Genomic DNA, 16,595 nt, shown 5'->3' with positions numbered 1-16,595 from the left:
GGTGGATCTGGGATGTGAATTCCCTAACGATTGCAACAGGGAATCAATGTGAGGAGGCAAGTGTTTTAGTGGGGTGACTCTGGGAGGTCACTGTAGACTGTAGAAAGATGAAAGGATCTTGTGTTATAAACCCCCGAAATCCACCCAGGAAATATCCAAACACTTCAGATCTCTTCTCAGGTTATTTCCTTAATTCTGTTTTAACTCTCCCACATTTGTGGATGCAATTATTGTCCTATGGAAAAAAAAAATAACCTCCCACACAAGTGAGATGAAGACTATTAACTGGAGTCAGCCACTTGTGACAAGAGTTGCTTGAAGAACAGAGAGCTGTGTTTATGGGGCTCTGGTAAGACGCAAAGAGCACCCTTTAAAATAATGATTAAATAAAACAACAGCCGTTCTCCTTCTTCTTCGAGAGCAGCAAGCCCGGCTCCAGCTGTGCCTGTCTCCCAGATGTGCCCGTGGGTCTGAGCGTGGGACTCCCGCCTGCAGTCTCGTCCCGCCTGCAGACTCGTCTCACCAGATGAACCAGTTTCACTTTCAGAAATAGGAAGTTCTCCGGGAAGGGCCGGCGAGCGCCCAGACGCGTGCGGGTAACGCGGGCCGGCAGGATGAGCTCCCCGGCCGGCGGCAGGAGCCCCGCATCCCCCCTTCCCCCGGCCTCCCGCAGCGCGGTGGCATAGCCCACCGCACCCACCGCATCACCGGGCATGGAGCAGTTCGTCAGGAAGCGCTTGACCTTCCTGACATCCTTCTGGAACAAGCTCCGTCCCCGCTCCGTGACGGAGAGCTGCTCGCTGGGGTATCTTGGCTCTGATTCCGTTTCGCTCAACTCGGAGGCGACTTCCATTTCCTTCATCCCCAAGTCCTCTCTCTGTATCGCTTTGTACGCTTTCACAGCCCGCAGCGCCGAGGAGCTCAGCATAAGCGCAGGGGACAAACTGCGCGTCCTCAGAGAAGAGGGCGAGTATGTCCTGGCCCGGCGGCTGCTGGGGGAGCCGGCCATGGGCTACGTCCCTGCCGCCTACGTGGCCAACCTCAGCCAGGGCACCTCCGCTCACCGCCCGTAAGTATCCGCTGCTCTGGATCCACAGGGGATGGAGGCTGGGCTCGGGCAGCGCATCCCCGCGCAGGGAACGGCAGCGCTCACCCTCCCCAGCGGCGGGGAGCGCGACAGCCTCGTCCCCTGCTCTGGCCACCAGCGAGCTGGGGCTGAGCCGGGATCTGCCTCCCCTTAGCATCCCTGCCTTGCAGCCCCTGCAGCTCTTGCAGCCCCTGCAGCTCTTGCAGCCCCTGCAGCTCGTGGCAGTGGGGTGGAGGTGTTCGGCAGAGGAAGCCGATTTGGGGCTTCCCAAAGAAGAGGAGATTTGGGGGATGCACCAGCGGGGAGAGCTGCCGGTGCCCCCTCCTGACCGCATCACCCTCGCGCGGGATGGGATGGGTCTGGGCTGGGGCGCGGTGTGATGGTGGGCAGCGTCGCAAAGGCTCCCGCTTGTCCCGGCTGTTCTCCTTCTTGTTAAAGGGGAGCCAGCACGAAGGGAGGGAGATGGGGAACTTGTAGCTGAGCCCTGCCAGCTCCAAAGGGCTTGGGAGCAAGGGAAGAAGCATTTTGGATTGGTTACCTGCCAGGAGTAGGTAGGCAGGGCCAGCTGTTGCTGCTGCCCTCCTGCTTATCCAGGGCTGGGGGCTTCCACCCGGTGGGTGCCCCTCCCAGCCGACAGGGAGCTCGGGGCATGTCTCAGCCCTCTGGCAGCCGGGGAAAGCCCGGGCTCCGCGTTGCATAAGGCCGGCCGGGAAGCTCATCCTGCCTGGTCCCGACACGTCGGGCAAAGCGCCCCGAGACACTGCTGTTCCCTCTGGGCCCGGCCCTGAGTCACCCCGAGTGCGGGCAGAGCGGGGCTGGGCGGGCGTGGCACCCGGAGACCCCTCCGCGCTCGCCCTGTGCTGAGCGGGGTAAAGGAGACAAAGCCCGGGAAGGGTCCCCGATGTGCAGGTGGGATGGGAGAGACCCTCCCTGCCGTGGGCTTTGAGGAAGGCAAATCCAGTCCTGTTGGGCTGTGCTGGGACCACAGCGGTGTGGACCGTGGGATCGGCTGCCTTCCTTATTCCCATGGCATGGGACAGTTGGACAGGCTACAGTGGAGCGTGTGGCACACACACGTGTGTGTGTACCTCTCTGTGTGTGCACACGTGTGTGTGTACCTGTGTGTGTGTACATGTGTCTGTATGTGTGTGTGTACGTGTGTGTGTACATGTGTGTGTGTGTACATGTGTGTGTACATGAGTGCCTGTGTGTGTGTACCTGTGTGAGCACCAGCCGTGAGCAGCCGGTGCCCAGCCACATCCTGGGGACAGGGACAAGGGCGATGTCGCGGCGTGGGAGGGCAGACGGCAGGAACGTGCCCGGCTTCCCAGCCGGAGTGAGCCGTGAGCTGCACGCAGACTCCGCGGAGCCGCAGCTCGGAGCTGGGTGCTAATTTGTTCACTCCATCACGTATAATTTCCTGCGCGGCTTCTCAGACGCTGGCGATCCCAGCTAATGACGAAACTTTTGGCTTCTCACGTCCTGGCTGCCTTAGGCTGGATGGAGCTGCGTTTTCCTGTGCATCCCGCTGTGTCCGGACCCAGCCAGCCCACCTGCCTTTCTTTGCGGGAATTCAGTGATGAATCTCAGTGATGTGACACAGAAAAGGGGGTTGGCTGGGTCCTCCCCCCCACTTGGTGCTGTGAAGTCCCCAGCCAGCACTGCCACGGCTGGAGCAGCAAAAAGCAATTGCCAGAGACGTTTTCATTGATGCCATTTGCTCATGGGCTCAGAGCTGGCTCTGCCCACGAGATGCAGGTCAAGAAGTGCAAAGGGATCCTGTGCCTGCAGATGTTGCTGTCATGGCAGGACACAGGGACAACCACATAAGAGCACCTTCCACACAGCACCAGGTGGTTGGTGCTTTGTTTACCACAGCTGGCAGCCCACAAGTATAAACCTCATGGGTCTGGGAGGGAGCTGAGACCTGGACAGCTTGATACAGCAGTGTCCAGACACTGCTGGAGGAAATGCCCCATCCCTGGCAGTGGTCAGTGCCAAGCTGGATGGGCTTTGAGCAGCCTGGGTTAGTGGAAGGTGTCCCTGCCCATGGCAGGAGAGGTTGAATGACATGAGTTTTAGGGACACTCCAACTGAAACCATTCTGGGATTTTCTGATTCTGTGAAATGGTCTGCAGACAGTGAGCTGCAATAAACTGCAGCAAGTGCCTGTAAAGCCCACCCAGTGGAACAGCCCTGGTGCAGGCAGCCACATCTACAGGTTTTGAGATATGTTTAGCCACCAGGCCACTTGGTGGCTGTAGGAATGAGCCGAATGAGATCCCAGCTGCAGCTCCCCGTCTCTGGCTCAGGAGGTGCAGGATCCCCTGAAATGGATGCAGACCCATCTGTGCAGCACCCCCTTGCCCTGCTCTGACCCCTCTGCTCTGCTCCCCAGCTGGTACTTCAGCAAGATCAGCCGAAACGAGGCGGAGCAGCTCCTCCTCTCGCCTCCCAACCAGCACGGCTCCTTCCTCGTCCGGGACAGCGAGAGCAGCAAGGGCGAATACTCTCTCTCAGGTGACCTTGTGGCAATTATCCAGCACAGGGAAAGGAAGCAGGCTGTTCCTTAGGGGCAGCTCCTGGCTTGCTTAGCATGGGTTGAAAAACAGGGTAAAGCTGAAAACACTTTTCAGCACCTTGTTGAAGGGAATGGGCTGCTTTCTGAGGGCAAGGGGAAAGTTTACAGAGCAGTTTGTCACTGTGACAAAGGAAAATGCGTGGCTGCTGTCTGGGGTATGAAAGCCATAAACATTTCACTGCAGCTTAATGATGGTTTCGTGGCACTAGCTCCCAGGATTTCATTCCAGTAGCTTTTGTCATCTGAGGGTTGTTTAAAAATATGCTGCCACTCCCGATTACCAGGGCCTAGGCTGCTCCCACATACTGAAATCTGAATTCAGGGGGTTTTGGACCAGGCAGTGCCATTATGATCTGGTTTTATCCTCATAAAAGTAATGCTAGGAAAACTGATGGCAAACTCTACATCCTACCATCAGTCCCTGGGCTGTGGGAGTCACAGGTGCCCCTGGTTTATCCTCTTTGAGCAGCTCCACTGAGCAGTCCATGGCAGAATTATGCCTGACAATAAAGCTTGTTATTATCCTTGATAATAAAGATCACCTCTGTGGTCCAAAGGAGCCTGACTCACAATGGGCCAGGAGGTGGGAGCAGAAGGGAGGTGGGGAGTGGGATGAAGCAGTCCAGGGGAGAGTTGTGTTGCTTTATCTCTATTAAAAGCATCGGAATCTTTAAAGGAGAGAGGGTGGAGTCAGCAGGGAGCTGGGGAGGGACTGATCTTTGCATGAGTTGAGTTTTCCCCAACCTGGGCTTCTCCACAGTGCGCAACCACACCAAGGTCAGCCACTTCCGAATCTGCAAGAGCCCCCGGGGCAGCCTCTACATCCAGAGGGGACACCCCTTTCCCAACATGGAGGAGCTCCTGGCCTTCTACACGGAGCACTGGAAGGTCATCCAGAGCCCCCTGCTGCAGCCCTGCAGCCCTGCGGTGCGTACCCCGGGCACAGCCCAGCCCCGCTCCCCACCACAGCCGGGATGGGACAAAGGAAACCAGGGAAACTAGAAATAATAACTCTGTCCATATGGGTTTTGAGCTTTATTAAACTAAATTTAAAGCCCACCATTAGTATAGCTGCCAGCATCACCTTTGATCAGCCACGTTAAGGCTGGGCATGGCATTTGTATGTGGTTTTTGACCAGCCAAAATACACAGGATTTTCTGAAATGTGTTGTCCATCTCAAAGACTGGAAACCAAGTTGTTACAATCCCCCTCAATACGGATTCTGGAAACACCTGCTCTTGCAATTTTTTTCCTGAGAATATAAGACAAAGCACATGGCTTTTTTAAAGTTTTCATACCAATTACTGCAGCACTCATAAGTCTAATTACAGTATTAATCCCAAATTGCCAACTCATTTCCTGATTAGAGTTCCATCCACTTATTATGACTTGGAAACAGCAATTAACCAGGTGAATAATCCAAGAGTGAAATTGAAAGGTGTGAGACAAAAGAAATGCTTAATGAGCTGAAGTCTAAATCAGCCATAATACGCAATAATATTAATTCAATCATTATTTATTGGTGGAGTTGGAGAAAAGCCACTGTTGAGTCTGATGAGGAGTGAATTATGACTTGAACTGCTGGTATTTCATGTCCAAACTCTGCCCCTTGCACACCTGGGGTCCCAGCAGGGATCATGCAGAGGATGCCCCATGCACTTTGTCCCCGCAGTGAACACTGAGGGAAGGACAATGCTCGGGGCTCAGCCCCTGGCTGGTGGAGCACCATGTCCTTCCCCTCTGTGGGCACCAAGGGCTGGTTCAGGCTCCACCAGCAGGTCCTGCCTGGCAGCTGGCTGGCTGATCCGAGTGTGCCATTCCGTGTCCATCTGGCAGACTCCCCCCGAGAGGGACGGCTGGGAGCGCCCGCGCTGGGAGTTCACCCTGCGGAGGAAGCTGGGAGAGGGCTACTTTGGAGAGGTGTGGGAAGGGCTGTGGAGGAACACGGTGCCCGTGGCCATCAAGATCATTAAAGGTATGTGAAGATTCAGATGTTAACAGCAGCCAACTGAGTCTCTCATTCACTGCCATTATTATTGACCCTCGTTTCCTCATCCTCTTGGCCACTGTGAGTGTTTTATCAGGCAAACTGCAGTAGGACCTGGTGAGGAGCCACAGGAATATTTCTGTGCACAAACCTAAGCTTGGGCAGCATCCCTATAAAATGGCTCCAGCCAGTGGGTGTGTGACAAGTGACATCACATCAAACCAAATGGGTTTATGATACATCAAGTCCTGATGGGACTTTGATCCTGAAAATGGGATCCAAACCCCATGGAAAGCAACTCTTTGGCTGTGAGACACAGGTTGTGTAGACCTGAGCTTTGAGAGCAGGGATGAGCTATGAGGAGGTAAAAAAGAGTGCCTCATCCCAGCTGGAGGCACTGAGGTTCCAAAGTCTACATGAGAAGGTGGCTCATAAGGGCTGTGTTGGCTTTCTCCCACAGCTGACATGAAAGCAGAAGACTTCACCAAGGAGATTCAGAACCTGAAGCGCCTGAGGCACGAGAAGCTGATCCAGCTGCACGCCGTGTGCTCCCTGGAGGAGCCCGTGTATATCATCACTGAGCTCATGCGCAAAGGCAACCTCCACAGCTACCTCAACAGTGAGTGCTGCGCTGGCCCCACAGGGTGGGGGATCTTGTGCCTGCTTCCTGTGCCTCAGAGTGGCCCCATAGATCTGAATGGGGACCCTAAGAGAGTGTCAGCCTGGTTCCTGTCCTGTTTGATCAGTGGTAACGCAGAGCTATCCATGGGCAGTTGGTGGAGATGGCCTTGGGATCACAAAGTCTGGCATGATCCTTTGGGTGTGCATGTGGGATGGGTCTGTATTAACCCCTGGGAGCCCAAGCCTGTTGGTAGGGACCTTCATCCCTCCTCCACCTACCCATGGTCCACCAGCTCCCACCAGTGCACAGAATCACACTGCTGTGTTTGGGCAACTCCACCTTCTTTAGAAATGGAACAGCCAAGCCTCCCCATGGGTTTGTTTGTGTGCAGAGCCCATAACGTGCCGTGGACCACTCACCACCCAGTTTAATTTTCTTGGCCTTTCTTTTCCTGACCCAGCACAATTGGTCTTGAAAGGAAACAAAACAAACCTCTCCCACCAAGACCTGTTTTTCTACAGGCAACTTCCCCTGCCAGCCACACTGACCTTGTTTCTGACTGGGGCTCCAGCAGCATTCGATGCCTGAGGAGCTGGAGCTCACAGGTACAACAGGCTGAGAGGCCTGCAGGGAGATTTGCATAGCAGAAGGTCACCTTTGGCTTTGAACAAGTCATGGGTATCTGTGACCTCAGTGCTCTTCAGAGTCCACCCCTGTCCCATGCCTGAGGAGCACATGGCTGTGCTGAACTTTCCACACAGCACAACCAGGACAGATAGGCAGGAGCACAAATTTGAGGTTTTACGTGTTCCCCATGTGCCACACTGCCAGCACAGGGTCTCCTTCCAAACCAGAACACCCAAAATAGATGCCAGTAGATTGCCCCCAATGCTTGGATTGTCTGGATTAACAGGTCCTGAAGGGAAGTCCCTGGGCACCTCCCACCTGCTCAACATTTCCTGCCAAGTGGCAGATGGGATGAGGTACCTGGAGGAGAAGCACATTGTCCACCGGGATCTGGCAGCCAGAAACATCCTGGTTGGAGAGGAACTCACCTGCAAAATCGCTGATTTCGGACTTGCCCGCCTCCTCAAGGTCAGTTCAGGGGATGTTGTGTTCCCTCCCTACCACCACCTGAACTCATAAAACTGTCCCATGCTGGAGCCATTCCCTGCTGTCCACTTTCCCCAAAAGCTGTGTCTGTGTTGATCACTCCATCCCTCATGTCCTGTCTCCCATTGCTTTCCAGGATGACATTTATTCCACCAGCAGCAGCACTAAAATCCCGGTGAAGTGGACGGCCCCGGAGGCAGCCAACTACCGCACCTACTCCCTCAAGTCTGATGTCTGGTCCTATGGGATTCTGCTCTACGAAGTCTTCACGTATGGACAGATCCCGTATGAAGGTAGGGCTGCTGCCCCACTCCTGTGCCCTCCATCCACCTGCTGGGCAGCTTACCCGTGGGCCCCAAAAGCCACAGGGTTATGAATTGTTGTATTGTCCCCTCCCTAAGGGATATGGAAGCAGCTCCTGGAGCATGAGCAGGTTATTGTCCACTTAGGGGATGGCTTAGAGGGACATTCAGTGGTTGCAGAGTGGGTGCAGGAGCTGGGGGCAGGAAGTTGGTCTGGATCTCCCAGATCCTCTTTCCTACCACCCCTCTGGCAGAGACACACCATTTCACAGCACCACCAGTGACATCTTGCCCACTGCAGGTGTCCCTTCAGGGCATCCTTTGGGGACATCAGACTCAGGGGCATCTTCTCCTTCTTCGCAGGAATGACAAACCAAGAAACCGTCCGGCAAATCACCAGGGGCTACCGCCTCCCCCGGCCCAGCCCCTGCCCTCCTGAGATCTACAGCATCATGCTGGAGTGCTGGAGTGGCAACACGGAGGAGCGTCCCACCTTCCTGGCCCTGAGGGAGAAGCTGGGCTTCATCTACAGACGGCTGCTCAGCTCCCTCTCCTGAGGGACCCCTTCCCACCATCCTTCCCACACAAGCCCCTCCAGGCCAGCTCTTGCCAAGAAGTTCCTTCCTTCTGGTTTGCCCTCTGACAGGGCTACGAGGAAAGCACATCCCCCCCAGAACACAGCCTGTGCTCCCTCACAGTCAGGGTGCAGGGAGGTGGCCACGGGAGAAAGCAACAAGTTGTGGAGAACTCATTCCCAGCACTTGGCTGTGTGACAGTTTGGAGAAGCCCCACGGAGGCATCACTCAAAGTTTACATCTTCGTTCACTCAGTAGGGTGGGAGGTCCCTGCTGCTCCCCACACAAACGTGAAGGTTTGCAGTTCATGTTCGGTTGTGGCTCTGCTTGAATTATCTTGTAGTGTGTGTTCGATGTATTTGTCAATAAATGTGTGTGCATCCACCCGCAGAAGTCCTTGTAGGGTGTTGCTGGATGCTTCTCCCACAGCATGCTGCTCCACTCCCTCCCAGGAATCATGGAAGGGCTTGGGTTGGAAGGGCCCTAAAGCTCATCTTGTTCCAACCCCCCTGGCATGGACAGGGACATCCTTCACTAGAGCAGCTTGCTCCAAGCCCTGTCCAGCCTGGATGTGAACACTTCCAGGGATGGTTTCAAGGAGCCCACCAAGGATAGGTTCAGGGAAACACTGATTTGCAACCAGTCCCACTCTTGCAACGACAGATGAAACCATTCTTGTTTCTCTTTGGACTCTATTCACCCAAGTGCCCCTGTGTGCCTCTGCCACCCTTTCCCAGGCAGCGGCCCCACATGGCCCGAGGACTCTGCACAGTCAGCTCCTGCCTGGGCTGCTCCCCTCTGGATCCTTGTCTCACTCACCGTCGTGTGGTTATTCCAAGGAAAATGAATGTCTGTGTTCTAATATTGAATGCCTCCTTTTCCCAGGTGCAGGCAGCCTGCATCACCCTGCTTTGCTCTTTGTCCCACCCACAGGACAAGCCAAGAGATGCTCCCACCACCCCCAGCTCCTCCCTAATCCCAGGATATGGCATTGCAGGGGGACCGTGAGACTCTGGTCCCTCCCAGTCTGGGGCAGAGTTTGCTGCAGCCAAGTCCCTGTTGCCCCCTGCCCATGGACACTCCCAGAGGCTGGACTGTCCTGGTAGCAGTGGAAGGACACACGGAAAAGCAGGAATTGGAGCAATGCCAATGATCCAGGATGGTGCAGGCAGGGCCAGGCCAAGTGGGGCTGTTGGAGCCCTAACACAACTGTGGCACTGGTGGCAGGAGCAGACAGGCTGTGGGTGAAAGGCAACTGGCAGAGGTTTAGAATTCCTCCTGACAAGCCCATTTTGCCCCTTTGCAGGTGACCAGCGGGACTGAGCCAACAGCAACATTGGAATTTATAAAGTTTATAAAGTTTATGCAACACTCCCCACGCCTGGGCAGCGTCTGTGCTGTGCAGAACAGCAGAAAGAGGTCTGGCTCTTGGCTGAGCAAGTCTCCAAGCACGAGGGGCCTGGAAAGGGGAGGCAGGAATGTGGTTCAGGGGTGGGATGAAGCCTGCTCTGTTCACGTCCACAGAGCTGCAGCCCTGTCCTGGGAAGGCAGCAGCTCCTGGTTAGAGTGTTCCCAGATGGAAAAAGCAACAGGTTAGGTTTGGACGTGGCTGCAAGAGGAAATCCACTCCTTGCACAAACATTTTGCAGCCTGATCAAACACCTGAGCAGAGAGTGCACCTATGTACAGCCCAGGCCCTCTCCCGCAGGAAAGTAAAGACTGAAGCCACATGCAGCAGGTGAAGGGTTGTGGCACACTGAGGAAGGGCAGGGACATGGCGGGGCCGCTGCACCACAGAATCACAGAACGGTTTGGCCTGGAAGGGACCTTCAAGATCGCCTTGTTCCAGCCCCCTGCCACGGGCAGGGACACTTCCCGCTTGACCAGGCTGCTCAAAAAGCAATAACAACAGTAAATTTGCAGGTCTGGCTGCCACCAGATGGAGCTCAAAAATAAGCAGGAGGAGAAGGGTGTGTGGGGCGATGGGGCTGGTGGGGGGCAGAGCTGTCCATGGTGGGGTACCTGGAGACGCCAGGAGGGCTGGCAGGGCACGTGGCCCAAAACCGGCTCACTCAGCAGTCACCGTGACCTCTTGGGGATGTGGAGGGGGAATATGGGGATGTGATGACACGGTGCAGCCCACAGCAGTTTTCCTTCCTCCTCCTCTGCTGCATGAAAAGCCAATCCACAGCCTGGGTTTGCCCTCCAGCACGGTCTGCTGGGGTTTGGCATTTCTCAGAGTCATTACTTGTTTTCTAAAAGTAGATATACTTGGGGTGGGGGGAGTGGCACCCAAATTTTCCTGTTTGCTCTCAAGATCTCAGCCTGAGCTGGGCACTACAGCCCTCCCCCAAAAACTGGAGCAGGCTTTTCCTTAAATCCACTCCACAAAGGCAGGAATGGTGGAGTCCCAGTCCCTCCAGAACTGCCCCGGAGTGGGCACTACAAATCCTGTTTAGGGGGCATTGCAAATCCTGTTGTTACAGGTATCTCCTGCTCCATTTGAAGCCTGGCATGTGCCCGTTTGCGGATTCAGGCATGCGAGCCTTGACCCAGTGGCATTTGGAAGCAGCCTCAGGCTAATGCGATGTGTTTCAGCTGCACAGCTCATTTCTATTTTTAAGGTTTGAAGGGTGAGGGGGAAGCAAAGCTGCTGGAGGGAAATAAACCAAACCAAAACAACCCCCAGCAGCAAGAGGCAGGGAATATAAAGAAATACTTCTCACCGGAGGCGGCGGGGTGGCACCAGGGCTGCTGCAAGGGACGAGTGAGCAGAAAACACCAGCGAGTTTCTAGCAAATATGTGAATTAATCAACAGTTAAAACACCATCGAGGGAGCAGAGGGGGGACATCAGCCCGTGTGGAGTTGATGTCATGGGAGGTGGGTGTTTGCCCCTCCAATATCAAGCACTACAGGAAGAAGGGGATTGATTAGGGAGGTGTGCAGTGTATGGGGAACCCCTTTCATTATCTTGCTTCTACTGCACAGTGTTTCCCTTGCTATCCCACCACAGGAGCAACACGAAGACACAGGAAAGCAGCTGGAATCATAAAATCATTTAGGTTGGAAAAGCTCTCTAAGATCATTGAGTCCAACCATTCCCCCAGAACTGCTGGGCCCACCACTAACCCATGTCCCCAGGTGCCACATCCACCGGTCTTTTAAACCCCCCAGGGATGGTGCCTCCACTGCTCTGGACAGCCTGTTCTCATGCTTGGTAACTCTTTCAGTGTGGAAATTTGTCCTGATATCCAACCTAAACTTCTCCTGGCACAATTTGAGGCTGTTCCACACAATTGTGAAATGAGAGTTTTCTCTCATCACTTGTTACTTGAGAAGAGAGACACCCACAGCAGTGGAGATGGAAAAAGAACAAAAATAAATTTGCTTGGCTGTCAGATGCTTCTCCAAAATATGTCTGAAGGCTGTGAAAGGGCAAGAAAGGCCCTAAAAGCATTTCAATCCCAAGCAAAAAAGGTAGTGCCAAGGGCTTTGCTCTTAGAAATGCCATGAAACTGCCCAGGAGCAAACCTGGGGGGATCTGGACTCTCCCTGTATCTTCACTCCCAGCAGAGAAGGAGTCTGAGTCTGTGACACTTCACAGGCATTCCAAAAACAACCTTTAACTCAGCAGGGTTTTCCGGGCAGTTTTGCTTCACTGGAAAGGGAACCATGGGCATAAGGGCAGCCACTGACAGGTTCCTGCTGTAAATCCAACACACCTTGGAGCAATATGGGAATGAATTAACCTCCATCCAGCACCCAAAAGCTGGATGGGGGAGCATCCATGTGCTCATGGCATCACAGAGCAGCACACTTAGAGCTGGATCAGCCTGGGGAATGTGCCCAGATGAAAGCCAGGGGTGTAGGATTGGTGCCTTTGCTCTATCACTGCCTCCCCTGGGTGCCTGGGGGCAGTTGCTGGGTTTGTCCTTTCACAATCACAAGACAAACAAGCAAATACAGTAGTATTGACTTTACCTTTGTGTGTCCACACTGATTTCCAGGCTTGGAAAAAAAGGTATTTGTCTCTCCAAAACATGTGGGTTTTGCTGGTAATCAGCAGCAGAGAAGATGCCTGAGGCATCCTGGGGTTGAACAGCACCCAAAAGGCTTTGCTGGGGCCTGGGAAGACCCTGGAGCGGTGCCACAACCACAAGTCCCAGCCAGCCAGCTCCCCTTGCCTTTCCTTATCCAGAAAGGGTTTATTTTATCTTGATTTTCCTGTGTTTCAGGAAATTTAAAGGCTGCCATGTGCTTTCTGGGATGTGCAGCCCCATAACAACAGCAGTTTGCTGTCTGACTGGAAGTCACATCAGATCACTTGCTGCCATGGACATGGGAGTCCCCTTCAGGGTGCTGGCAGCCCCTGGGGTCCAAGCTGTGTGTCCAGACTGCTGGAAGGCCCCTGGAGCTATTCCCTTTGGATGCACACACTGCCCTGGCCCCTCGGAGGGACAGGGGACACAGACTCTGCCCCAAGACAAGGGCCAGTGCCTGGGGAAACAGAGCTCAGTGAAAAGCTTACTCAACACTTTCCACTGTAGAAACAACAGAGCTGGAAGTGACCCTGGATGCCCCTGCAGAGCAGACAGAAAGCAGAGCAGCCACTTGCCCCCAGCTGCTCCCTGCCCTTTGCCCTGCCAGCATGGGACAGGAGGCAAAGTCACAGCTCAGGGGTCCCATGGCCTCAGCTGCCATGGGGGCTGCAGGCCCTGGTGCACACAGGGACAGCCCTGCACCTCATGCTGTGGCTGGAAGCAGATCAGGAACATTTGGCACCTTTAAATCAACCTCTGCAAGGTTTTATTTTTTTTTTTTTTTTTGCCTCCAGCAGGAACAAAGGCACTCCCTTCATGCAGGCACCTGCAGGCTCTTGTTTTCCCAGCTATTGGGCTGGGCACAGAAGGATCAAACAGCCAAACTGACTAATTGAAGGCAAAAATCAGGCAAAAGAGCACTTGGGGCAGGGCAGCACAAGGGCCAGCTGGGATCCAGGGCAGCAAACCAAGAGCAGCCTCTGAGCCGCCATTCACACCACGAGCTCCAGCCTGACATCCCAACTCACAAAACACATCTTGAGCAAGCCTTATCTCTCTCCTCACTATGGAGGGGTCACTGTGCACCCAAATCCTTCCCCCAGCCCCACCACACCTGCTCAGGCCCTGGCACTCTGTCCTACCCCTCGAGCTACCAAAGCACTCCAGGGCAGCCATGTGTTCTGGGAGCAAAACAAGTTCAGTGCCAGCAGGGACTGGCTGTGTAGCTAAGTAAGGAGAAAAGAGGTTGAGGGAAGGCGTTTGCAACACCACCACAGCCCGGCCAGATCCTGCTCACGTGCAAAACACGCACGGCTGGCATGTGATATCTGCCACCACCACATCCTGCTGCTGCGGTCAGGAGCTGTGCTGTGTCCTGTCCAGCCCCACCAGCACCGCTCTGCTCCCCCCTCCACGGACAAACAACAACCCACAGCGTTTCTTAAAAGGCTGCTCCAGTTTATTCGTTGCCATTGTACGAGTTCAAGGTAATAAAAACGTGTTACCAAGTCTGCTTTGAGAGGGCTTAGTTACACTGGGAGAGAGTTAAAAAAACAGGCTGGAGTGGAATCGTCGGGGTGGCTGCACTTTTCCATCAGAAAGCAGCACCTTTTGCTTGGAGCAGCCGGCTACTCTACAGGGGAGGGGCTGTGCCCGCCGGGGTGGGGGGGAGCAGCCGCCGACCCGCTCACACCGAGGGCCCCGCGCTGGACTCGCTGGCGTGGCGCCTCCGGCCTGCGCCCGGGGCGGCCACCAGCCCGCAGGCTATCGGTGCTGTGGCCACCCGCAGGGCTCCCAAGCTGCAACACACCGCAGAGAGAGAGAGAGGCAGTCAGCAATCATGCCAACCCCCAAATGTGGCAGTACCGCTCTGCATTAATTGCTGCAGCAAAGGCACGGGAGCCCTGGGCACGCACATGGTCCATGGGCTCAGAACGCACGCTGGGGGATGCAGCAGGGATATCCCCAAGTGCTGCATTGGTGCTCCCCCGTGTCACCTCACCTCTCCTGGGACTCTGACACCGTTGTCATGGCTGGGTGAGTCGTCTTCCCAAAGAAGAAGCTGGCCCACCACTGGCCAGGGTCAGACTTGGGCAGATCTGAGGAACGGTGCACGACGGGGAGAGTTCAGGTCAGTGCAACCTGGGCAGCCCCATGGCCACCCCACCCTCATCCCACTGGGTCACCTCCAGGAAGACTTCCTGAGGAGGGACTGGGAGCAGAGTGTCCATGAGCCGGGACAGGTGACACTTACCTGGGCCATGGGGGATGACCTCCCCAGAGTACTCTGAGCTGCAGGAGCTGGTGCTGGATGTGGAGCTCAGGCGCCCTGTGGAACAATCATGGCCATCAGAACCACTGCTGACCCACGGTCGTGCCACGAGAAGGAAAACACAGCCTTGGTGAGGCTGTGCCTCGGTGACAGGGCTCAGCCTCATCACTAACGCACTCCACTACTTGCCCAGTTTAGTGCCAGGCCAGTAAAAACCACTAGGAAGGGAATACTGGGGAGATTCCAGCTGCAGGGAGCAGAAAAACACCTGAACACTTCTCTAGGAAAAAACCCTGCAACCCCAAGGACAAAATTTAATGGCTTTGAGAGGCCTCTGCAGATGACTTGAGGCCAAGAGCATGCAAATTCCTGTGTATAATCCATGTGCTTTTAGGACAACAGCTACAAGCCTGCTGCTTGTTTCATCTCGGAGGAATCCTTTAATTCCCTGTGGTTTAAGCAATGCATTAAACCAGAAACTCTCTCCCGGGTGAGGTACCAGGAACAACCATTGCCCAGACTGGTTTTGCAGCTCATTTCTGAAGCAACAGTGCAGGGTGAAACCGTCCACTCCGTCCCCTACAACCTTAGTAACAAGTGAAGGAGATCTGAGCCCCCTCAGCAGCTAGTACAGCTGGGCTGGGGGACCCAAAGGAGGGTCTGGGCAGCAGCAGGGACACTGCTGGCTGTGCCCTTTTCCCACCAAACTCCCACATGGGGCTGCAGCTGAAAGCTCAGCTCCATCTCTGCTCCAGCCACATCCCCCCACACCTGGCAGAGACCCCCATGTGCTCACTCACCGCCCCAAGCCCACCCCAGCCCCCAGCCTGCCCTTACTTCTGCGATAGTTGTGCGTGGCCATGAGCGAGCCGCTGGATGGGATGGATGCCATGGTTCCTGATCTTGGTTCTTGTACAGATCTAAACCTGGGAGCACAGAGGCAGCCGTCAGTACCCACCCTGACCCCGCCCCTGCACCCCCAAAAGCTGCAGGGGTGTAAATGGAACCAGTGTGACTACTGGAGGAAAGGGACGTGCAGCCCTGCACTGAGAACGGCGGCTGGTGCTCACTGCACATGGATTAAACCCACAGAGCTCCAAGAGCTGCGTGCAAAGACAAAATAATTCCGTCGTACACAACTGCCTGCCCAGAGCACAGCCCCTTCCCGACCCCTCCTCCCTGGGTGTTTTTCTTCCAGGAATCCAGCTCCCGTCCTTGGGTCAACATCTGGAGTTACAAAATCCCAGGCGGATGTTGCATAAGGAGCAAAGAAATGTTGAGCTGGGGCGAACACCGAGGGTGTTCCTGCAAGAAGTTCCAGCCCCAGCCTGTTCTCAGCAGCCTCCCCATCACCCACAGCCGGGACAAACCTGCCCGCCCTTCCCCTTTGATGTGGTTCAGCTCCAGTTCTGAACTGGAAAGAACTGGGAAGTTTTTTCCCCTCTTCCCAAGGTACAAAACACCTTCCTGCCAGCAGTTGGCTCTTCCCACAGTCCGACCCCTTATTCTCCAAGAAAGCTCTAAAGAAAGGCTCAGGCCGTCAAACGCGCCAGCTGCCAACAGCTGGCGGACACCGAGCGCCATCCTCGAGAATCCACCTTTCCTCAGCGGGGAAACTGAGGCACGGGGAAGCTCCTCTCGACCCAGCGCAGCCCCCTGGCCAGGCTGTCCCCTCGCCCCCCCCGGCAGCGCACCTGGGCCGTGTGCGGGGTCCGGCGGGTCCGGCGGGCAGGGCAGGGCAGGGCAGGGCAGGGGGGTCCGGCACGGGGGCCGCCGATCGCTCGCACCGCACGGCCTGAGCCGCGGCGCTGCCGAACCGCCCCCGCAGCGCGTTTTTATCCGCTCGGAGCACGCCCTGCCCGGGGATGGCCAATGGCAGCGGGGGCGTGCCCCGCCCGACACGCCCCTGCCATCGATCGCGATTGTCGCCGCGGGGAGAGGGGACGCCCCCCGAGGACACGACACCCCCCGAGGACACGCGAACCCGCCGCCGGACCCGCCAACAGCGCCCAG

General features: G+C 55.6%; 2 protein-coding genes across 2 annotated transcripts; one reads left to right on the top strand and one right to left on the bottom strand.

Moving 5' to 3' along the window:
• The first annotated feature begins 535 nt into the window (after positions 1–535).
• SRMS (src-related kinase lacking C-terminal regulatory tyrosine and N-terminal myristylation sites) lies at positions 536–8,652 on the top strand. The gene is made up of 8 exons (XM_066199039.1): positions 536–1,069; positions 3,486–3,607; positions 4,429–4,595; positions 5,506–5,644; positions 6,117–6,275; positions 7,192–7,373; positions 7,528–7,684; positions 8,057–8,652. Exons 1-8 carry the CDS (start codon positions 714–716, stop codon positions 8,248–8,250), a joined length of 1,476 nt encoding a protein of 491 aa, XP_066055136.1. The 5' UTR covers positions 536–713; the 3' UTR covers positions 8,251–8,652.
• Positions 8,653–13,747: 5,095 nt separating this feature from the next.
• Positions 13,748–16,392, bottom strand: PPDPF (pancreatic progenitor cell differentiation and proliferation factor). The gene is made up of 5 exons (XM_066199011.1): positions 16,277–16,392; positions 15,420–15,508; positions 14,565–14,639; positions 14,313–14,409; positions 13,748–14,109 (listed from the first exon to the last, which is right to left on the bottom strand). The coding sequence occupies exons 2-5, from the start codon at positions 15,472–15,474 to the stop codon at positions 13,998–14,000; spliced, it is 339 nt and encodes a 112-aa protein (XP_066055108.1). The 5' UTR covers positions 15,475–15,508; positions 16,277–16,392; the 3' UTR covers positions 13,748–13,997.
• Positions 16,393–16,595: the final 203 nt, after the last annotated feature.

The sequence above is a fragment of the Chamaea fasciata genome, unplaced genomic scaffold, assembly GCF_029207755.1.
Source record: "Chamaea fasciata isolate MVZ Bird 193981 ecotype frontalis unplaced genomic scaffold, bChaFas1.0.hap1 SCAF_17, whole genome shotgun sequence".
In the NCBI taxonomy this organism is placed as follows: Eukaryota; Metazoa; Chordata; class Aves; order Passeriformes; family Sylviidae; genus Chamaea; species Chamaea fasciata.
This window is presented reverse-complemented; position numbering and strand designations above follow the sequence as displayed.

Excerpts from the sequence above, each read along its gene's own strand:
- SRMS (XM_066199039.1), top strand. The coding sequence starts at position 714 with ATGGAGCAGTTCGTCAGGAAGCGCTTGACCTTCCTGACATCCTTCTGG. Across the intron at positions 6,276-7,191 it reads CCTCCACAGCTACCTCAACA|GTCCTGAAGGGAAGTCCCTG; the intron begins GTGAGTGCTGCG and ends CTGGATTAACAG. Across the intron at positions 7,374-7,527 it reads GACTTGCCCGCCTCCTCAAG|GATGACATTTATTCCACCAG; the intron begins GTCAGTTCAGGG and ends ATTGCTTTCCAG.
- PPDPF (XM_066199011.1), bottom strand. The coding sequence starts at position 15,474 with ATGGCATCCATCCCATCCAGCGGCTCGCTCATGGCCACGCACAACTAT. Across the intron at positions 14,410-14,564 it reads GGTCATCCCCCATGGCCCAG|ATCTGCCCAAGTCTGACCCT; the intron begins GTAAGTGTCACC and ends ACCGTTCCTCAG. Across the intron at positions 14,110-14,312 it reads GTGTCAGAGTCCCAGGAGAG|CTTGGGAGCCCTGCGGGTGG; the intron begins GTGAGGTGACAC and ends GGTGTGTTGCAG.